The sequence below is a fragment of the Phaethon aethereus genome (assembly GCF_964289735.1).
Source record: "Phaethon aethereus genome assembly, chromosome: 3".
NCBI lineage: Eukaryota > Metazoa > Chordata > Aves > Phaethontiformes > Phaethontidae > Phaethon > Phaethon aethereus.
This window is the reverse complement of record NC_138576.1, coordinates 65,528,446-65,552,745: the sequence shown is the minus strand read 5'-3', so window position 1 is coordinate 65,552,745 and position 24,300 is coordinate 65,528,446. Positions and strand designations below refer to the sequence as shown.

The following is a 24,300-nucleotide window of genomic DNA, read 5'->3' as shown; positions in this document are numbered from 1 at the left end:
AGCAAGCCTTCTTTCTATTTTCTGCTTATTTTGTTCCCGCTCATCTACAAGTGAGCCCTGGTGCCTTCAAGCTGTTTATCAGTCAGAGAGAGGCACAGTGTGGAGAGAATGGAGCATGTAACCTTGTGTCTGGGACACATACTCCAGGAAGACATTCCAGAAGAAATTATTTTTACTCTTCTGGATGTCTTGTCATCTGAGGAAGAAGACAGGGATAATGAATTTCCAGGAGCCTTTATCATAGCAATTGTTTAGTTCCTGATTAGCCATGAGTTCTGGGCTGTGGGAGATAAATCTGGTTTAGCAGAACCATATAGTGGTTCCATGGAACCATGTAGCTAGATGAAATAGATAAGCCTACAACTGTGTGTGAGAGTGTAACATTCAGCCTTTCAGGAACTTTTCACTGGAGTTTTGTAAACATAGACTCCCATTGCTCAGTGACCAGTTTGGGGTGAATAAGTCCACTGTGAGCAGAGTCATGATCAAGGTTTTGGACGGCATCCTCCAAACCCTCTACCCATGGACCATATATATGGGAGATGTCAGAAAGGTCAGCTGAGTCTTCTCACTGTGTGGGTTTCCAAACAGTACAGGGTGGTGGTTGAAAGAGTCCACATACCATCTGATGTCTGTCACGTAGCAGTGATGATTATAAAAACTGAGAGTACTTCCTTGCAGGGCTTTATGAACCGGTGAGATATTGGGAGGAGTTTCCTTTTCATTGAAAGGACTCTTGATCCTCATCTTTTCAGCGATCCAGCATGAGACTCAGGACAGTGATACCTCCTTTCCAAGCAGGGATAGGATCATGTCTTGCATGCATGTGTGGTATTGCCTGTCTGCATTATCAGACATTCTGGACAGCCCGAGAGTATAATATATCAACATTAAAACTTAAAATTTCTACTAATTTGTAATTGGGAATTACAGTTTTGAATGTGTATGCATTCACATACGTGCAACTCCCTTTTTCATGTGAAAAATTATGCATGGATGCAAGTGCAGGCTTTGCTGAAAGGCTTGTTACAACGCATACTCACATAAATGCTTTGCTAAAGTGTGTGTCAAAGTAGGCCTCATAAAAGTTGCCACTCGGCCGCATATGTGAGAATGTGCTAATAAGTCTGGTACAGACAAGTGAAAATGGAGAAAGGAGTCTTTATTAAGCCATGTGTAGGGTGGCAGGCTGCCCTGTGATAGGGTTGGAATATGGAAATCCAAATGAGAATGCAGGTGTTACCTTTTATTTTTCCTATCAAATATGTACAAGATAACTGGAAACTATGTAGGCTTTGTACTGGTCTTTGAGTCATGTTTGCATGCCAGTGCCTTGTCACAGATACGTAGGGATTACCATGTTGGGACAAGCATGTTGGCAGCATACCTTGTAGGCAGTAAGCCTGGCCTGAGGTCATGCCTGGGGTCATGTTTTTTGTGAGACAAAGGTACTGGAACCTCCAAATGGCAGATCTGCCAACACAGGGATCTCTGAGTTCAATGTGTGTGAACTGAACAGCAGTAACTAATGGATATGAAATTAACTTGAAAGTGCAAAGTTTGAAGGTTTGTGACTTGGGTATATGATTTGAAAATGTAATGTGAATACATTAAAATTTGGTTTAAGCTAGATAGAGAATATTCTGATCCTGTATGAGCTCGGGTTTTTTGTGTTGTGATCAGTGCCTCCTTTCTAGGTCCCTTTAAAACAAATGTTTTTCTTTTTTTGTTCTTATTCTTTGTTACCTAAACAGGAACCTTAATGAATGATAGAGAAAGTTTCTTTTCTTCTCTATAACATTACTCTTCTTGTTAGCCCAGAAAATGTGCAATTAGAACCAAGAGTTGAATTGAGCTAAAACTTTAGCAATTCACAAAAGCCAGGACATTATGTTATAAAAGGTAAATATGAATTTCTCTACGAAACCAGAATGCAGAATTGGCTTCTTTACCACATAGAGAAATTATAGTATAGTGAATCGTGGCAGCAATTATTATTTATCTCTGCCTCAAGGTACTAATGATAGGAAAACACTTAACCCATGTCTAGTCACTGAAAGAACTTTTTCATTCAGTGTTACTATTTATGTATTTTAAATTTCACTTCCATCTAGCAATCAAAATACCTGTTTATAACGTCACATAACAAAGGGGTGATATACGTTATATAGATATGGGGAGAAGGGCTTCTTCTAAATGTGTAATATTCTAGCTCTGAAATTGTGATTTTTAGATGTCAAAGGTTTCATGATATAATTTGAAGGAGAACAAAACCTTTGTAGCACTTAAGGACAGCATCTATATATACTCTGTAGTACTAGTCCTGGAATCAATTACATGTTGGCTGCCTCATCTCTTAATACATGAATACTTCTAAATTAATTAAAAGTATGTTTGGCTTATCCAGTCTTTGCGATGTATTTCTGAAAAATATTATTAAAAGGTTATTGAAGTGGTTATCAACTTTCTGATACTCAGAGGGTTTTAAGTGCAATATTAGACAAGTAGAATGTAAAAGTATTCTTTCCTATATACAGAAATACTCAAACCTATTTGAAATTTTTTTTGTCCTTTGAGTATATTTATTACTATGCCAGAATTCATTAAGGGATTAGGTAGTGTGAGAGAATCCAAAAGTGTGTATCTTGGAATGCATCAAATATACTGAACTTTCATCATTAAGCTATATGACTATAAAGTATGGTCATATATGATGTTTGGATATAGTATACATCGAACACTATACTGCGTAGTCCTTCCAGATGGTCTCCTTTTAGAATTTAGTTGAGATGCAAAATATATTTTGTTGTGTGAAAACAGAATTTACAGCCAGTGCTTTTCAGAAAACACATGCAGCCTTTTTAGTGAACACATAAACATGATACTGATACTACCTAAGCCATTAAGTGGAAGAAGCTGGAAACGTCCTTTTGTCTGCAACAAAGACCTAGAGGCAGAGCTGGATGCCAAAGTGGTGTGTGTTTTTTATGCTACCATTTGTCAGTCTTGTAAGAATCTGTCCTCCAGGTCATCTTGGTTTTGGTAGATTCTGAAATACCATGCTTGAATTCTGGGTTTTAGTGCAGGTCAGGGAACGAAGAGTTCTATAGTAACTTACTACAACTTCTACCTGAAGAGGGAAGATGAGAGGGTCATAATATATTAGATACGGAGGACTGTTGTTAAAACACTGTCAATTCTGTGGATGTTTTTGGCCAACTACAAGGTGATGCCTCAATGTCTCTTCAGGCTGAAACACCTTTTTCATTTGATCATGCCTGCCATAAAAATTTTTTATCTACAAACTGTCACAGGAGGTACTGATATTCTGTAATCTTATGTATCATATGTATAAGAAATTTGCAGTATTTTTAAAGCCTCTTTTTCACTGAGTAAGTTCATAGAATTCTCTTAAGTTTCTCCTAAGTTTTTTCCCAAAGAAAACTTGCAAATGAATAGGAAGCCATTTTTTTAATACTGTGCATACCACAGTTGGAAAAAAAATTGCAAAAAAAACCCTTAATTTTATTTCTTATTCAAAACAAAACTGTAGCTGAACAGTTTTTAGGAAACCATAAGTAAGATCCATTCCAAACTGAGTATGGGGAGGATTCTTGTGTGTTTCTACTTAAGAAATCCAGGATGAGCCCATATATTCAACATTGTAATTAGTTCCAGACACCTCTTCTGAAAAAGAATATAGTAAAATGAGAAGAAGCTCAAACAAGAATAACACAAAACCCAAGAGCTATTGAAGAGCTTGCATATAACGAGATTAAATTGACTAAGCTCCTTAGCTTTGCAGGTTGTGCACGTGGCGATGAATGAGAGGAAAGTTGTGACAGAAATATATGAACTCATGAACAGTATTGGGGGAAAAAAAAAAATGTTTCCCACACTGAAGTGGGGACATGCACTGAAACATAGTGTTGTGAAGGCCAGAAATGTATGTGGGTTCACAGAGATTTTGGGCAAATTCATAAAGGAGAGATTCAGCAAAAGCTATTGGCCCAATGAACTGATGTTACTGCCAGCAGATGTTCAAGAACTTCATAAACTGTTGACTGATGAAAGTGGAAGGGCCCATAGGAGAAAGATTGCTGTAAACTCACACACCTTATCTGCTACAGTTTACTATTGGAAAGGTAAGGTGAGGATGGATCTTTGATCTAACACAGCATAATTATTCTTATGTTTGTATGCAATATATATAAAAGTTATACTGACAAGTGTGTGGCATTATCATGCTATTTATGAGTGGATTATGTGGTAGTTCTCCATAAGAGTTACTAATATTCTTTTCATTACATCAGATTAGTAAATAGTTCTTAAAATCCATTACAGTTGAGTTGAATTTTAAAATGTTTATTAAGGTTACTCTTTTTCCAGTTTTGCTTTTATAGCAATTTCAAGTGAGATCCATGTGGCCCACTGCATGATAGGTTTGTGTTTTAGTTTATTGATTACCATCCTGGTGGCGAACATGATCCTGTAACGTAGACAGTCATTTTTCTGATGACCTGGGCAATACATTCCACTGGAGTGAGGGTTTTTAAATTAAATATGTGCTTTTGAATAGTGCTGTATACTTTTTCCTATTCCTCTTCCAATATTGTTCTTCAGAATGCTAGGAAATGCTTTTCTTACTCTAGTAAATTCTGATCCAGTTACTACTTTAAACATAGCTACTCCCAGGTGCAGACTTATAAGGATGTGTTTTATAAGCCATGGTGGAACCACTTTTGTATCTGAAATCCTATTAGCCAGTGTATTTCATTTACTGGATAAAAAAATTTCTTACAGGCCTTTTTTCCATTTGCCAAGCAGATATTGTTGAATCATTGTGATTGCGTAAAGTGATTGTTGATATGAAATGGATGAAGTATTACTAGAAGCTTTATATAGGTAAAATACTTAGTAACATTGAAAGTTGTGCAAGAGTTTTACTTCATATGTCTTTAAGAAATAGCTTCTTATAAAGTAAGGTTTTGGAAATTGTAATGAATTTTCCTTGTCAATTCATTAAATTTGCCAGTTTTTATTATGTTACCTGTGTTAGAAAAAATTGAACAAATAGCTATTTTTTTTCTTTGATATGTTGGTGGTTTTTTTTTTTTTTTCCCCCTCTGTGAAAATCTTAAAAAGCAGGTCAGATCCTTAAAATCTGTAAAATTATCCTACATTAGAATATTCCTGGCTGAGTAAGAAATTTTTTCTAGACATTCCTCATTTTTAGCAAATATCAGATGAATTTTAAAGCAAGACAGTCAAAATAGATGTAAAAGGAATGAAACTATCATCTGTATTTTGTAGATGAAGGAACTTTGGCAGTGATGTGACATGAGTAGTTTCACAAACTCTATCCTCATACTGGTCTGTATGGATTTACCGCAATTAGTTACTCTGCAGTAATTGCTAGTCTTCCCACACTTACCCAGTAAATAAAAGAAAACAGGTAAAATATCTTGCTTTTACTATTAAGTAAAGGTCATTGTCTGGATAGTTACCTTAGAAATAAGTAAAGCATTATAAACGTGCCTTCCAGCCTGGAAGTACCAGAACTCGTGAAATTCTCCACTAGAGTGGTAGCTAACACGGAGCATAAAGAGACTGAAATGGCTCGCTATGGTAAGACTGTACTTTTAAGTATCTGGTCATGGGAATATTTGTTGAATTCCCTGAATATGAAATGTAGTAATATTAAGGACTTTTTCCTCTCTCCAAGCTTCTATTTAGCGTTAGCAATAAATGAGGAACGTGGAATGAGGAATTGTGTGCATCTTCTGTTGGATACACAGTTTCCTATTATTCTGTTCTCCCCTATCCTATTATTGTAGGGAGTCATGACAAATTTTACCGCCAATATGGAATTTAAATGCATGCTCTCAGCCTTTTACTCAAGTGAAGTAAGTGACCGGTATGAATCTAGTTAGAGTATCAGGGCAGTAATACTTACACAGCAGTGCTCTTTCATCTGTGCTGTAAGCGCAGATGCCTGTCTTTAATTCTTGCTTAATATTTGCTGAAGTTTCTATTTGAATAGAGGTCTAAAGTAGCAATAATAAGCTGCAATCAACTGCAACAGAAGATTTTGTTCCACTGCTGACCTTTTTCAGCATTCTCTCAGTGGCTTATGTTTTATATAAACATTGTCAGACATGAGAAATGAATTCCATTCATTTTTTAGCATAAAACTATATCCATCATAGTAATTTTATCAGAGGGTGAAATGAGGTGGTGTTAAGCATTTTTAATGTGTGTGGATTTTACTGACCAGTCCTTTAATTTTGTTTCCAGTTTTACCATCTTTGCTTTCTTGCCATAAACATTTGTACAGTTTTAAGGAAGAGTTACTCACTGTTTGTTTTCTCCCTGCTGAACAAAGTAAACAGGGATATCTGAGTACTATGTTTATTCAAATCATATTTTAGAGCAGAGAAAGCTAGATTCACTCATGCTGGTAAAAGACAGCAAATTATATCTCCTTGTGCCAGCTGGCTTATTGTCACCAAGGTGTAGAGAAAGCAGCTTTTATTAAGAACTTTTTATGAAAGAAAATACCATAAGTGTGCACAGAGTCAGTTAATAACATCGTTGACAACTTTTTTTATTAATGGTTATTGAGGCTGTGATAGAGTTTTTTGTTGGGTGCAGAAAGGAACATTGATCATGGCTCAAATACTGAGATACTGTAAATTGAGTGTTAAAGAAGGATATACAAGATTATAAAAAAAATTCTTAGAGGTTTAAAGTTTCACAGATCCCTTTTTTGTTAGCTGAGGAAAGCAATTGGTTTTTCATTCAAATGAAAGATACAGAAAATAACTTCTTATCTTTGCATCCAAAAGTGCTGCTTATTCTAAGGAAATCTGGTCAGGTGTTTTTTACCTTTCTCTCTTTATGGTTACATTACAATTAATCTCTGGAATAAGCAAATTCTTTCAGCATAAGAAATTAGATTACAGCTTTTGTTTAAGTGCATAATTTTAAAAACAGTTTAGTGAAATGCAAGGCTGGTTATGCTTTTTTTAGAATAATAGGAATGATAATGAAATTTTCACAGAAATATATCCTTTTTTTTTTTTTAACATCTTTGTGAAAAAAAAAAATCTATCAAAAGGATTTTGTGTATGATGGGAGAAGCCTGGAGTCTAATCAAATACTTGGGGAGGGATGGGAGAGAGGATTTACAAATGTCTGGGTAGTTACATGATTACCTGAAACTGTATACTGTATTTAAAGTCATGTCCTAATGCCTTTTACCTACAGTTACAGAGGAATTTCTATATGTATTTGACAAGCTGTGAGTCAGAAGAATTTCTGGTGTCTATTTTCCGTAGTAGGAAGAGAAATAAAATCATAGGACAGGTATCTTTTGCTGTGTTTTGTATACAACACAAGTTACATCCATTTTTCATGTGCACAAAAAAAAGACATTTTTAAAATTTAACTACTGAAGTCAAGTCCTGGTTTTTTGGTTGGTTTTTTTTTTCCTGGTCATACGTTCTTTGGTAGCAAGAATCATAACCAGCCACAGAAGAAATCACAGTTTGCATAGTAATCTACTTGACTCTTACTAAGCAAGACAAATCTACTTTTTACTGTTATTGGTGATGATGTTGGCCAGTTCCGCTAAAATGCGTGTATCCGGGTATGTTCTTAAGCTGAAATGCCAGTTTTATCCAGTCCAGGAAAGGTCATACTCTCTGTGCTTAATGGCTGAGTGAGTCTACACAGCCTATCTATAACTGAGCCTGTATTTAACTTTTTTGTGTCTTGTACAAGGAATTTGGTTTTCCTTGTGACTAAAAGAAAGAAGCTTACTATTCCAAATGTTTATGGTAATCTTAATTTCTTCGTAACAATTTTTTTTTAATTAAAAAAGGAAGAAAGGTTTTGTGGTAAGCCTGTAATTGAAATGCTGGAACTCTCTGGCACAACTAAGGACTTGAATGTATATAATTACTGTGTGATGAGACATATCATCTGTAGACAATGGCTATATCCAAACTGTAGGATCAAACACTTTCTAGCTTCTAATTTCATGTGCATGCCCTTGAAGCCCACTTCTGGGCTTCTATGGTGAAAAACAATGGAGCACCCAAGTTACGAGAGAACTATATTGCCATCTAGGCAAGCTCCTCATCTGGATAATCAGTAAGTGGACTGTAGGGAGCGTCAGGGGAACACACCTGCTTCAGACAAGCAAAGTATATATGTTTCAGTTTTTCCTGTGTGTGATGGGATGATATCTTATTTTAGCTGTCTTTGGTTTCCCCATTTAGCCCAGAAGTTACTTAAAAGCCGAATAGATCAGTCTGTAAGTGATTGCAGTACACCTACCACAATAGAATCCCAGCCTTCATTGGAGTCCTCCTAACACTACTGTCATAGAAATGATTGCATTTTTACATAGACTTGACATTGCAAATTTAAAACCTCTAGTACTGTACTCCTACTTCAAGCATTATTGCCTATGTATTTTCTGCTAACTTTGAAAAAAATAGAAGATTTTGTTTTGTTTTTATTTCAAATTCAATTATCAACTTTTTAATAAATTCTTCAGAATCATGGTTTAATAATGGTTTTAAACTGTCTTTTAAAAAACAGTGTCCTAGAGGCCTGAAGTTTCAAAAAGGAAGCCTAAAACTAAAAGAATAAGAGGTAGTGTAGAGCTGGCCAACTTGATATAACTTGCAAGTATATATGGAAAAGTCGATTATATTGGTTGCAAAGGTCATAAAGTTGCATTCTTGGGGAAGAAAGATATTGTTATTGTCAGCTTGTCAAGTCTTGCATTATTCTGTTTTTTATCTCATGCAGTTTACTTCTAATGTGAAAACTAGTTCCACTGAAAGTGTATATTTGCATAATTTGCATAGAGCTGCCCTAACACAAAAAAAAAGAAAATGCAGATCAGCTTTGTTTAAACTTGGCAAAAAATATGTAGGTATCTTTTTTTTATTATTATTTCTTACAAAAACCTGCATGAATGTTATAATTTTTATTTTTACTCAATTCAGTATAGTAGTAAACTGTGTTCTTTGATAAAACTGTGGTTTGTGCATGAAGCAAGCAGAGCCTGTTGTGAAAAATCAGTAGATTGATGGTTGGCTATCTTAGCCAACTTTGCTCGTTGTTGTAAAGGTATTTAGCAATGCCTTCCCACAGCATGCATTTCAAAAAAAAAGATTGCTTCACTCTCTTCTGTAGGTAGTCTATGTCTGTTGTAGGAGAATTAGTAATTCTTCACTGGACAGTGTACTTCACTTGGAAACAGTTCTGCTAAATCATTAGTCCTCACTTACTAGTTCAGTGATTCCTTCTTCTGTTATAATGTTGTGGACTTTTTTTCTCGTTAGGCCTTTTAGAAATTTAAATAATACTTAAGAGCTAGTGGCAGAAAGGTCATAAAAACTCTGATTTTGTGTTTACTTAGTATGGGCATTTTTTTATAGCTCACCTGCGCTGAGCTTCACTGCCATTAAAAGGACACCTGTAAGGCTGCTTAAATTTAAAACTTTCTTTTGAGTATATCTTCTATTAAAATGTCTTTTGTTTTTAAGGACTTGGAGAGGAAGAAAGTTGTAAGATAGAACTTGCATTTTAAAAGGCACAATTTTCTTAAATCTTCAGGAGCATACATTCAATCTTCCAATGTACATGTTGATTGCATTTGATTTCAAAGCATGCTATTTGGCATGTATAACGAGAGTATTTGGGTAATACAGCAGGAAGATAAAGAGATGGGAATTAAATGCTGTACAGGAATAATTTACATACAGAGTTCCATATCTCTTCTATAATTCATTCAAGCACAACAACCAAGGCAAGTTCCTCCTGATATTTTTTCCTGTCCAGGATGAACTGGGAAAGTGTCTTTTAAGTGCTAGTTTTGAGGAGTTTGCTCTGCTGTGTTTAGTTTGATTTCCAAAGGCTGCTATGATAGAATCATAGAAAGTAGTGTGGGTTGGAAGAGACCTCTAAAGGTCATCTAGTCCAAAGCCCCTGTACTGAGCAGGACCATCTTCAACTAGATCAGGTTGCTCAGAGCCCCATCCAACCTAACCTGCAATGTTTCCAGGGATGGGGCATCTACTACCTCTCTGGGCAACCTGTTCCAGGGTTTCACCACCCTCATGGTGAAAAATTTCTTCCTTCTATCCAGTCTAAATCTACGCTCTTTTAGCTTAAAACCATTACCCCTTGTCCTATCACTACAGGCCCTGCTAAAAAGTCTGTCCCCATCTTTCTTACAAGCCCTTTTGAAGTACTGAAAGGCTGCACTGAGGTCTCCCTGGAGCTTCTCTTCTCCAGGCTGAACAACCCCCAACTCTCTCAGCCTGTTCTCATAGGAGAGGTGTTCCATCCCTCTCATCATTTCTGTGGCCCTCCTCTGGACCCGCTCCAACAGGTCCATGTCTTTCCTGTGCTGAGGGCTCCAGAGCTGGATGCAGTACTGCAAGTGGGGTCTCACCCGAGCAGAGTAGAGGGGCAGAATCACCTCCCTCAACCTGCTGGCCACGCTTCTTTGGATGCAGCTCAGGGTACGGTTGAATGCCTGGGCTGCGAGTGCACATTGCCAACTCATGTCCAGCTTTTCATCTGCCAGTACCCCCAAGTCCTTCTTGGCAGGGCTGCTCTCAATCCCTTCATCCCCCAGCCTGTACTGATACCGGGGGTTGTCCTGACCCATGTGCAGGAGGCTGCACTTGGCCTTGTTGAACCTCATGAGGTTCACATGGGCCCATTCCTCAACTTTATCCAGGTCCCTCTGGATGACATTTCATCCCTCAGGCGTGTCAACCGCACCACTCGGCTTGGTGTCATCTGCAAACTTGCTGAAGGGTGCATGCGATCCCACTGTGTGTGTTGTTGATGAAGTTATTAAGGACTACTGGTCTCAGTACAGACCCCTGAGCGACACCACTGGTCAGCAATTTCCACCTGGACATTGAGCCATTGACCACTATATTCAACCTGTCTTCATTCCCTGGTGGTGTCTGAAACCAACTTTTTGACAGAAAATTTGAAAGAGAATTCCAAAAAGGTTTCATGAGAAAACTTGACTGGAAAACGTATGTCTGTATCACTGATGGTGTAATGTGCACTCAGCAAGAAATTAATGCAGGGAGGAGATCTTCTAATTTGTCTTACTGCAGAAAAGCTCTCACTAGAGCAAACGGTGATAAAACAGTGGATAAAAGATGATGAAACACTGGGAAGCTAAGCTTGACACATTTGAAGAACAGATTATTTTTCTGTGTTCGAGTAAACACATAAGCTAATGGCTTTCCCGCTGTATTTGTGTGTATCAGAGAAAACTGTGTACTAATGAAACTTAGTCACTTGCATATGTAAATGTAAGAAAAGCAGATTGTTTTTGTTGTTCAGAAAGAGACCTCTCCATTCTGCATACATTTCACAACTACTGTTTACTAACATTCTGTTAAATTTGTACACTGCAGTAAAATCTAGATGATTTAGTGCTTTTTTTTGAATCACATTCAATGGTTGGTCTGATTTTCTATCTTTTCTTTCTGGTCAGTTTTGGAGTATAGTCATGACAATTGTGCGCAGTTGCTGAGAGAGTACTTGACTAGTAAAGGACAGCTTTCATAATAAACTTCTTTCAGTAGAATTAAATCTATATTGCTACACAAAAACCAGATACATTACGATGAAGGCCTAGTGTAGTAATACAGAGGAAGTGATATCAGATATCCTCAATGGCCGAGTCAAGTTACTCAACACACACTTTTAGTGCTATATTACCTGCATCCCAGTACACCTCACAAGGCCCAAATATTCTGCATTATTAAAACCTGTTGAATTGTTTAATATGTATTAAATGACAAAAATAGTAGTTATATAAATTATACCACTTCTGGAAATAAGCCACTGATTTACTTTGGTTTAGCTATCTCCTTTCTTTAAACAGAATTTAGGAGCCAGTAGATTGAAAATTTGCAAAACGTCATTGTTCTGTTTTGGCCCACTCTAAAGTTTATTGAGGCCAAAGTGCTCCACTGTGTGTGCACTTTTAGTTGGATTAAGTGACCATATGTGGAATAGGCTTGACTTTTTTAAAAGAGTCAATAATGATGTTGATTTATGTAAATAAATCTCAAATTTTAGCATATGAATCTATTTTGTGTCAAGGAAGTTACAGATATTTTATTTAAGGTCTATTTTCCCTCCCCTTTGGCTCTATTATCAAGGCAACCAGTGAAAATATGTTTAATAAACAGTAAAATTCTCCATTGCATCATGTAAAAACCTAAGATTTTCATAATTTTTTTTACGTAGGCTCTATGGGATAATATGTTGAGGATAGTTTGGGAAAGGTTTTTGCTTTGTGATAGCTGCATGTATATCAAGAAACTCCATAGCAAACTGAATTTTAACTACATTATCTGTGTTGCTGTGGAAATTAGAACTGCAGATATTTTTTTCTGTAGCTTACATAAAGGAGATGTCTGCTGTTTTGGTCAAAGTATGCTTTATTGATTTGCAGAAATCAGTTTTGTGTTAGGACTAGCTTAAGATAATTTTTTTTTCAGTCATTCTAATATTGAGTAATCTCTTTGTAGATGTAGTGTAGTTTGAGTACTCAAAAATGAGAAGTAATTTTACATTTATCAGTTTATAACCATGTATAAATGGGTTTTTTTAATTTTTATACACAAAGGTGCAATGAGATGTCAATGCAAACAGTTCCGTTCCGTTGTTTGTACTGCTTGAGAGTTTGTGTCCATATGTAAACATGCAATTCAATTTATAGCTGTGTCAATTTTTCCAAGACTGTGTCTCCAAATATTAAAACACCAACAAATCCCCAAACACCTATGCATTGAAATTGTTATCTATCATTGACTTGAGTCTTAATTTTTTTTCCCTGTAATTTAATAGTTATTTGCAATAAGCAAATATTTCTCTTCTAGCTGTTGCATCAGTAAGTAACCCAGGAAATTACACTTCACTTTCTGATTTGTCTTTCCTATTACAGGCAAGCTCAAATCTCTTGCTTCCTGCACCATCATCACTGTCACCACACTCTAAGCTAAGTCTGCCAGGCACTCTGAGCACTCCATTGAATCCTCAGTATTCTTTCACTACAAAAAGTGGTAAGTTTCTTTATTTCTTCACTCTGTAGGGAACAGATAACAACTTCCATGAGAATTTTTTCCTGCCTTTATAAATTTTGCTGTGCAGCTCTTTCAGGGAATGTCCTGGTTGTTACATGTGATAGTGTTTATGAAGTGCAGTGGTCAAATACTGATAAATGTTCCCTTGTAATGCTTTTTTTTTCTTTAGGCTATACTCATCTATTAATGCTCTAAGTTCATAGAATAGTATGAGATTGCCAGCTTAATTTAATATTTTGATCTTTTAATATTTACTTTAGTGTCTTAAACACAGACACTGAAAAACAATAAAATCGTATTTTTAAAAGCATATGTATTGATAGAAGAAAGCAATTATAAGCAGCTTACTTAAGAACTGTAGTGCTCGGTAGTCTATTTGCAGTTATGTTTAATCTATTTTTAGGGGTTTGTTTCTAAAGACATTGTATACTCAAAGATTTTGAGAAAAAGGTAAGGAATGAAATAATGCATTTTTGTGATACTTTGCTAATATTATCTGTTGCATTGCTAATCATTTAATAATAAAATTGATTTGGGCACCTATAAAATAAAACAGAAAATTGGAACCTTAGTTTCGAAGTGGTTTTGTTTGTATCCTTGAGAAGAGTAAAAAGAAGTCCAGGGTGAGGGTGGAATATATATTGAACTAAAACCAGGTAATAGAGATTTAAAATGTAGATAGTAAAGATAAGAATAGTCTCTATAATTATATAGAATTATCTCCTAAAGGCAATTTTCTTCGCAAATCAAGTTATAATTACTTTTTCTGACTGGCGGGGGAAAGGGTGCTTAGCATGGTCTAAAAGATTGACCACTAGTCTCAGAATCGCTCTTAGTCACTAACTCACAATGCAAATGGCCATACACCAATTAACTTTATTTCCATTTTTCTACCTTAACAAAAGAGCTTAGAGACATAATAATATTCAGCTATTGCACAGCAGTTGCTACTTGTTTCCAGAGTGTGTAAGTCTTACAGAAACAGTAGAATACATATGCTGTCTTACATATTGTGAATATTTAAAATAAGTGGACTTGCCCTTTAAAGAACATTAACATATACTTTAAGTTGTTTTACATGACTATAGCTAATATTGCTCAAACCAGTGCATTTTATTGTCTTGAATTTTACTTTATACAGAAGCACACATAAATGTGTCAATGGAGACTTCTTAAGTAGCATGAACAAACATAGACATATGTTGTAGCTGTTCATGGGTGCTTCTGATGTAGTTGTTTTCAAAACTGACTAATACTTCAAGATGATATTCAGGTACAGGATGTTATTTATGCAAGGGAAGTATAGTAAAAAAGAGGTACATTTTAATGGTCTTTCAACAGTCAATGAAAACAAAGAGAAAATTAAGATTGGGGGCAGGGGCGGGGAGGGGGGGGAGAGACCATAAAAATTCTAGTGGACCACAATTGAAACAGGATTTTAAAAGCTTTTCTTACAGGAAAATCTAAATTACTTCTCTGTCATTTTGGAGGCCTCCAAATTCTTCTACTCAGATATGTTTCACTGAAAACAACTATGAGAAGGATTTACTTATCTATTTCATCTTTCCCCATTGGTTATAAAGTGTGAAAATAGGTGCTCATATTCATAGCTCCTAACTGCCAGTTTAATTTTACTTTTGAATAATAGAAAAGTTGTACATAAACAGATCTATTCATTTATGGATTGTGCTGGAAGCACAAAGCCTTTTTTTTCTGTGTTGGTTTCATATACACAACATAGATGCTTTTCTGTACTTATGTTATTGGATGTTGCATTGTTAACAACTGCCTGTAATACAGAGATCCTTCATTTTTGTCCAGCAGATGTTCATATATTCCTGAGGGTTATGTTGACAGTTATTCAATCTTCTCATTCTCACACTTTGTCACCTTTTGCTGTGTAGTTAGTGCTGCTTAAAGCAAAATGCAGAATTCCCATTACAGTGAAGTCCCTACAGGCAGCATGTATAAAGCTCTGTTAGCAATCTTTTTGACCATGTAACTGGTGTATGTGCATGCTGTATTAACTTGATAAGGTTGTACATGATGTCTTATGATATGGACAGTGTAGTAGCCTGGATACATGCAGCACTTTCTTCTTTTAACAAGACAATTTAATTATCTAAGCCTTGTGTTAGGTAGAAACAGTGGAAAAAAAAGGGGCTTCCACCTTTGTGACTTATGGGCAATAGTAGTAATACTGCAGATCTTTCCTGACTTAATTTTTTTTTTCTATCCAGATATATTTGCAGAAATAGCTGTAAGTGATTCCATAATACTTCAAATAAAAGTAACATTCATTACTATACTTTTAAACATGCCTGTTCATTTTAACAGATGGGTTCTGTATGCTCTCCAATATATAGAGTGTTTTGGCTTTTCTTCAAGAGCATGTTTTCATGTGTATATAGGCTTTCGTGAAGCCCCAGTCCATGTTCTGCTATTTACCTTCCTCACTTCCCTTAAGATCAGTTATCTCATGGTCACTGAGGCAGGACTGCCTTCGTCTTCAACCAGTTCTGCCTTATTCATTATTAGCATGCTCAGGGGTGCAGCCCCCTTAGTCAGCTTGTCCAGCATCGGCATCAAAAAGTTGTCCCCAGTGCATTCCAGAAGTCTGAATTTGTAGCCTGTGGTTTTTTCTCTCAAGCAGATATTGAGGTGGTTAAAAACTCCATGAGGGTCAGGGCCTGTGACTGTGAGACTTTTTGCTCTGTTTAAGAAAGGCTTTATCCGCTTCCTATTCTTGATCAGCCAGTCTGTAACAGGTGCCCCCACAATGTCTATATTTTTGGCCTCTTCCAATTCTGACTCCTACGTCCTTGAAACCTATCACCTGCTTTGTAGCTCTCTCTGTTTGAGCCTCTCCTCCCTTCCCTACAGCACTCTCCATTCTTGTCTTCCCTATCAGTCCTTCATAAAGAGCCTGTGTCCACAGGCCCTTGCAATGCTCCAGTCAAACAGTACAAAACATAAATTTATAAATATTTTCTATGAAGGAAAAAGTCATGAAATACTGAAAATGTGGTTCAGTGCCATTTACCATTCAAATATAGCCACTTCCCTCAGCAACACTATTTTGTGAAAGCAAGAGTTACTTGGAAACCACTTGGGTTCATGTGTCCTTGAATATTTCATAGTGTGATACCAAAGATGATGCTTATTTCAGTCTTCCCTCTGTTCTATAACGTTTTAGAGGTATACATTGAGCACCACTTTCTGATTCTTTAATTATTTTTTTTTAAAGGTGGACTGTTGTCATTATGAAGTGACTCCACATAGAGTGAAACAATCTGCTAGTGATTAGTTTTCTGTATGCTCAGCTGCTGTAACTTCTAATTGTAAACTAGTATATTTCCGTATCAGACCTTTCCTTGTCTCCTTAAAGAGTTTGTTCAGTTATGGTGGTTTTTTTTATCCCTGATCTTGAGTTTTACATGTGATGCTTAGATATCCTAACTTACTTTGTTCTAAATTAAATAATTTGTTGTGTAATCATCAAATAGAGAGCTTCAGCACCTTTCTCAAGTACAGAATGTTCCTTGTGAGATGAGTAAAGACAAGATCACGGTGTCATTGAGGTGGGAAGGCACCTCTGGAGACCATGTAGCCCAACCTTGCTGCTCAAAGCGGGTTCACCTAGAGCAGGGTGCTCGGGACCATGTCCAGCTGGGTTTTGAATATATCCAAGGTTGGAGATTCCACAACATCTCCAGACAACCTATTACAGTGTTTGACCATTCTCACAGTAAAGGGGTTTCTTCTTCTGTTTAAATGGTATTTTGTGTATTTTGGTCTGCATTGGTGTATGGGATTATTCCTCCCTGAATGCAGGACTTCATATTTCCCTGTGTTGAACTTTGTGAGGTTCTTGTTGGCCTGTTTCTGCAGCCTGTAAGGTCCCTCTGAATGTCAGCACATCCCTTCGGTGTATCAGCCACTCCCAGTTTTTTTTAATCATCTGCAACTCTGCTGAGGGTGCACTCAGTCCCATGATCCAGGCCATTAATGGAGATGTTAAACAGTGTGGGCCCCAGTATCAACCCCTGGAGTGCACCACCTGTGACTGGTCTCCAGTTAGATTTCATGCAAGTGGTTACAAACCTCTGATCACTGCAGCTCAGCCAGTTTTCAGTCCACTCCGCTCGCTGCCTGCTTGCACAGTCCGTACTTAATCAGTTTGTCTATGAGAATGTTATGGGAGACACTGTTGAAAGTCCTGCTAAATTCAAGGTTCACAACATTACTGCTTTCCCATCAATGCTATAGACTGCTGTGCAAGAGATACATTTAAAGGTTTGTCACAAATATGGTTAGAATTACTAGAAAAAAGTAATAAATTTTTTAAAATAGTAATTAATGAAATAGGTACCACAAAGCAGATACAAGACATGGGTGAACTTGTTTCTTAAGTGTTATGTATAAAGGACTTCATTAGAGAGATTTCTTAAAATTTAACAAAATTAATTTAAATTTAAGAAAACGTGTTGTGTGCCTTCCTCTCACAAAGATTGTGTTAAATTTGAGAGGAAGGCACAGAACTTAGGTTTTTTTACAGTCCATCCTGGTAGCCTGTCAGTTGGAATTTTTCTTTGAGAGTGTAACTCATTTTGCCATATCAGGGTTTTTTTGTCAGTAAAGCTACAGCTGTGCAGATAGTTATTTCATCATTTAAAAGTCTGCTATGTGTGTGTCTTTGGAGAAAGTCATCCCCTTTGAGTTTTACCTTTGTCATTTGGAGTCATTAAGTCTTATGGCTGGTCCTATTTTTCACTCAAATTTCTCCATGTTGTATATATAGCAGATTACTTTATTCTTACTTGATTATTGTTTAGTACACTTCAGGGAATCTGTCCCTAAATGTATGTAATGCTTAAGCTTGCTGAACTTTTTTTTTTTTTTTAATAACAAGAAAGTTTGTCTTTGATAATCAGTCGGAATTGAGGTTTTACCTTCCTTGTGCTGTATAGCTCTGCTTATGCATATGCTTCAGTGCTAATTTTATGATACCCATCCTGTGGTGCTACTCTGCAGCACTGCACTGTAGGATTATCCAGGACTTTGTCTTAGACATTCCTATCTTTTCCTTGTCATGTTCTCATCTTTGTACCTTCTTCCAGGTTAACCCATTTCCTAGCTGTTACTTTTTAAACAAATAAGGAAGTAGCAAAAGCTCCAGCTTTCAATTACCCATCTTCTAAGAGACATTAAAATCCCCTCTGGTTTTGTTTGCATTTCCACCTTAAGATTGTGAGCATCTTTGGACAGTGAAATCACCTTTCTATACTCTCAGACACTGTTTTGCAGATCCGTGGCATGCCATGAAAGAAATGGCCTGCACTTTTAGGCTTTATTCAACAGTGACTCTGCAGTAACTCCCACTGTGTTAAGGGCATGCTTTCTAAAATAAGTTTTAGGTTTCAAGTAATTGTAATTAGCAGTGACCCTAATTGTTAACTACGTGGGAGATTGAAGCTCGACTGTAAATCCTGCACAGATCTTTTCACTAACATTTTGACTTCAATAAAACCTGTTAATTAAATTTGCTCTTAAAAATTAATTACGTATGTGCTAGAAACGTGATGGTTCTTGTATCTTTAAAAAAATCACAAAAACAAAAAACACAATGCTTTGGCAGGGTTGAGAGCAATTAGAAATTTTCTCTCCATTAACACAACTGACAGTCAAAGGTGTTTTCCACCTATATAGTGAAATCTTCAAAGCACTTTCTCACTCTCTGAAGAGAGTAACAAAACTGACTTCGTTTAAGTCCTCTGTTATATTTGATAGACTATTTAAAACTTCTTTTTTTTCAGTCTCAAGCAAACAGTTAAATAAGTTTATACAGCAAAGATATCAAAAATATTTATGAGTCAACTAAATGTTCTTAAAATACTATTTTGATTCTTGGGTTTTTTGGAAGCCGAAAAGGTACATCAAGTAGCAAAATTCACATTTTTTCAGAGAGACTGCAGAAGCACATTCCAAAGTTACATATGTATGTTGGTACCATTGATTACTTTTTTTTTTTTCAGTATTTCATACTTTCTCCCCAGCTCTATAACATCTGTCTTCAGTGCTACCATAGTCCTGAAGGGCTTTAATGTTTTTGTTTGTTTGTTTTGGGGGGATTTATCTTGCTTCTGACATAATTTTGTGCACTCAAGGAAGATGTGTGTAGAAAGCTAGTTCAGTGTAGCCTTATTCTTTTCATCTCTTACTGAGAAACTGTTAGGAAAAAAAAACTCATGCAAACTATCATTGAAAATTTATCAAATGAACACTTGAATTCGGTTTTACTATTAGAATAGCATATAATAATAGTAGTTTTCTCATTTGAGAATAAACAGTAATAAAATACCCTGAAGAAACTGAAGACATATTAAAAAACATGACAGAATATATATTAACTGAAGGTTGCATGTATGTGTACTATATAGTCAAAGTATAACATATATAACACAATATTTGTAGTACATCTCTGGCTACGTTTGGATACAGGTTGGTGGCATTTTCAAAGAGGACTGAAAGAACTGATTGACAGACAGAAGATGACTAAGAGAAAGCATGCGGTACAGCCAGCAGCATTGCCGGCTTTCCCACGCTACTGTGTTGAAGTTAGATAATGCTGACCTTGGGGGACCATTTTTGTTTAGTGGGAGTGCCAGTAGGAGCGCCAGTTGGAGCGATCTGTTTACTGGGATCCAGTCCATGCAGGTGAATTGAGTAGCACACAGATCACTGAATACATACATGTTTTAATTTTTTTTATCCTGTTATTATTGTGAGTATTGTATTTTATAAGATTTTAAAGTAGGAGTGAAATCTCTTCCTATTCACTTTTTAAGAAAAATAGCTTGAATGTGTGTAAAAGACTTCTTGGGGAGAATATAAACATAAGAAAAGAACTCTCAATTTTGTCCTTAAAGAATCTGGGTATATCCATTCCCTCTTAAACTGTAATGTGTGTTGCCTCATTAGCTCACCCAACAGCTTCATTTAGATTTGCTGTGATGGGGAAAGCAATTAAGCCTGCAGGGCTGCACAGGTCAGAGCTATGGAAATGGTATAGCAATTTGCCGTAATAACTAAGTCACTTTGAGGTATTTCTAAAAAGAAATAATAAAAAAAAAAAAGCCCCACATCTTAGAATTGAGGCAGGAGCATATTGTGGTGAAGAGTACCAAGTACATACCTAAAAGTGGTTCAGTATCCATGGTCATAGTTGAAAATGGTTCGAGTGTAATAAAAGCTGCCAGGAGGAATAGGTGATGATGGAAACTTAAGTTTCATTACTTTTGTAAGCATTCTTCTGTATAAAAGGGAAGTAGGTAATATTTAATAATCTCACACAGACAGTCTTTCAATTTCATTAATATCGGTGAGTCTGCTGGGCTGCTTTTCGTGATATCATTTAAGAAAATAATTAAGTGACATTATGAGGCTTGTGCAAAAGGGTTTTAGTAGCTTTTTCCGTGGTGGCCCAATATGTTTATCTTTTCCTATTTATCCTTACTACTACAGAGGGAGAAGTGCAAGTTTGCTTCGGGATAGTTGTAATGGCCTCAATGTGATCAGACAGTCCAGTGGGGGAAATATCTTTTATTAGTAGTCTGCTGTCAGTTGTCTTTAATAAAGTCTTAAACTGTATGGAAATACAGAACACAATTAGTATGTCCTGTAGAGGTGCCGCCAAAATAGAAAGTGGTCTAAGAATACATGAGAAGAAATGCTTGCAGAATGGCTAGCTTTCTGCAAGCTACAATCTGCTTATAGCAGATTGTCATGTGTTTGAAAGGGGTGAATGTGCATTAAGATGAAAGAAATATGTGCCCAAGATGTGTCTCTCACTTCTCAGTTATGTTTCTATGTTTTTATGCAATTTGCTGTTTTCCTGCTGTCACATGTTTCAAGAACTGATCCTGCCTGACACATTTTTCAGAAATTTAACCTTTTAAAAATTTTCAAGAGAATTCTTCTAAGATTTTTATGGGGATGGATTTTTTTTGAAATTTGGCCTTTTCATTTAATTGTTCTAATGGGACAGTGGTTCTAAAAAATTGAAAATTTTGCCTATAATTTTGTTTTGCATTCCTAAATGTAGAAATATGAATTCCTTTGTTTATTATAAAAAGTATGTAATTGCAATTTTGCAGAATTCTCACATTTTGCTGTAATTTGTAGAACTCGATTGCTTCTAACTCTTTGATTTGATCAAGTATGTATGTTTTCCTTCTTGTGGAAGCTTAATTACTTAAATACCCCCAGCACCGCCCAGTTTGAAATAGTTTCAGTAATGTTTGAAAACTGTTATGAGAAAGTGCAGAAAACTAGCACTTTTTAACTGAATAAACTTGGCTTTTGATTATATTTTATTTATAATAAAATAAAAAAGAATAAAATACACTTATTACAAGGCTTTATTTTAACTATAAAGCACTGTGTAATCACAGAGAAATTATAATAACGGATTAAGTTTTAGATCCAATTACCAGATTTTCTCTTTATTTTTCAAAAGAGGGTAAGAGAACTGAGTAGGGACAAAGTACCAGCTAAACACCACAGGTCAGATCTTCAGCAAGTGTGAACAGACTTAACTACACAGAGTTCAGTAAAAATATTTTTACCAAACAGCAGAAGAACATTAGGTCTAAAATGTTTTTTATATATGTCTGTGTGCTAATTTGAATGGGAACTCCCCTGGGGAAAATGATCATTCATTTTAGGATATTCATATCTCTCACTTTTACTTAGGGGAAAAGTGTAAGACAAAAGGGAGAAAGAAAGGAAAACTTTTTAAAATTATTATTATTATTAGCTCGTAGCAGAATGGAAGAACTGAAAAATTCAACTTAAAAATATTTTTTTCAAAGTTAATATTCTTTTAAAACAATAGAAACATCCATCACAGGACTGTTTGGACTTTTTTATGCTTCACTGGTTCTTTTATAAGTTATTTGCTATACCATTTACATTTACTGTGTCTTAGTTTCTTCGGTGCAAATAGATTACAAAGACTCGGTTGTCACCTGCAGCCAACCTTTGCATGTACTTCCCTGATCTTATTCCTCCTGCTCAGTCACTAGAGCTATCCCTGGGATGTTTCACCTTGCAGCTGACTTTGGCAGCAAATAAAAATTAAGAATAGCAGGACACAGCCTGTAAGCCCTCACCATGGCTTACAGGCGGCTCAGGCAATTCTGCAGGGGAAAGAACTTCCTCAGAGCTCTGGGGCCCTACTGTACCGCCAACATCAGTTATGAATGTCAGAGTTTTGGCTCAAGGCATAAATACAGGACCTTGTTTTAAGGTAGAAGAGCTGAGTGTTTACATTTATAAAATGAATAGTAAATATTATTTTTTTAATTTGAAAACAAAAGGTGTATAAATAGATTCATCTAACCACAAAAATTTTCCAACAGAATAGTAAAGACGTAGAGACAAAACCATTAACATTAATGACACTCTAGTTCTGTTTTAAAAGGTTGGTTATCCAGTTTCCTCTATCTGATTGATAAGATGTTATAAATGTCAGACGAGTTTGTATTTTCTAGTTAAACCTGCAAGAATTGTTTATACTAAGATCAAAGATACACATGTTCCTTTATTATATGTTCTTTTTCATGTTTCTTCTAGGCAAGTTAATTAAAATATTTCACTAAAAATTACGCTAAATACAGAGCACAATAACAGCAATCTTTGAAGATTGCAAAAACTTTATCAAAAGAACACCATTTATATTTACTTGAAATTGGTGTATGTTAGGGTAATTACTGCTCTGCCTTCAGGCTAAAGGAAGTACTGTCAGCCAAATTATACAAGGGTGTGGATTAAATGAAGCATTACTCTCTGTTTGGCAGCAGTGGATATAGATTGCAAAATCAGGGTGTGACGTAGTACTGTGGAAAGACTCTGCCAAAAGTGATTTGGCCTGAGTGTGCCCTTACTTTCTCAATTATGTGGATCCTAAACCAACCAAATCTAATTAATTCCTAAGTAGAGAGGTCCTGTTAACTGTTTTCAGTCTGAGCTTGTCTGTACTTTCAGATGGAGCTTGTGTGTAATTTTTGACCTATTGAGCCACAAGACAGCAAGGGTTGACAAAGTGCATGCTTAAATGCAATTCTAGCTTGTTTCAGAGGGGGAAACAGTTCTTCTGCCCAAGGGCTGTGCAGTAAAGTGTCAATTCCTTGTTCAGCAGAAAGTTCAGGTCAGCAAGAGTGCTATCTGTACAGCAATAACCATGACTGAATAAGATGAGGAAATTGATCCCTCCTTGTATTGCTCCAATCCTTCTGTTCCTATCATTTCCAGAGGAACTGGGAGGACTGTGCAAAAGACCCAGTAGTAGCCATGGTGCACAGGAGGGAGGCATCTCCCTCTCCCAAGAGGAGACATAGATCCTTTGACTTCATTCCTGGTTTTGACAAGTGAGCAAAAAGCAAGTACATAAAAAACCAAACAAAAACCAAACCCACCAGGTTTTTAAGATACATTATCCATCCTTTTTCGGTATACATAAATACTTTTTCAATTATTTTAAAAACCCTTTGCTAATTTTGTAGATAGGTTTTTATCTCTGTGAAACAACTAAACTGTCATGGATTCATATGCAACTGTTACCCTCGTTGCTGAAGCACCAAGTTCAGTGAGAGCAAGCTTCCCTCACATGATTCATTCTACTAATATAACACCTTTTAAATTAACTTTGGGTATCTGTGGTCCGTTTTATGCTCTGCAATAGACTGTGGTACCAATGTAGCTTGATACTGATCATCTTGGTCCTATAGAACCTAATGGTAGATGATGGTGGCTTGGGAAAGCATTGGGGAGAAAGCAGAAAGCACATACAGAGTAACGAAGGTCTCTGTGGGTGTGTAACTTATATGTTGCTGTTGTCACACAACCTAGTGACTCTGTATTATTTACAGAGCCTCTTTGATCCAGATGAAATGAGAGCTTCACTGGAGCCTGCCTTCTCACTGTTAGCTTGCTTTCTTGCTCACTGGGGGTTGTAAGGAACTGTGACTCATTGCTTGCTGGCTTCAAATGAAGTGGTAGAATTGCCTTAAAACTCTACTGAAAACTTGTATTCGGGTGTTTTCTGCAACCTCGTGACACGCTACAGTGAAGGAACAGATTCTGTATGTTC

The 24,300-nt window shown here is 36.3% G+C and overlaps 1 protein-coding gene across 1 annotated transcript in view; it reads left to right on the top strand.

Moving 5' to 3' along the window:
* The window catches only part of AHI1 (Abelson helper integration site 1), a gene marked incomplete at both ends in the record, with an annotated part of 91,111 nt that overhangs the window by 35,928 nt on the left and 30,883 nt on the right, over window positions 1-24,300 (top strand). The window contains one exon of the mRNA XM_081998536.1: window positions 13,010-13,127. Coding sequence (XP_081854662.1) covers window positions 13,010-13,127 — 118 coding nt within the window. The remainder of the gene's footprint in view (window positions 1-13,009; window positions 13,128-24,300) is intronic.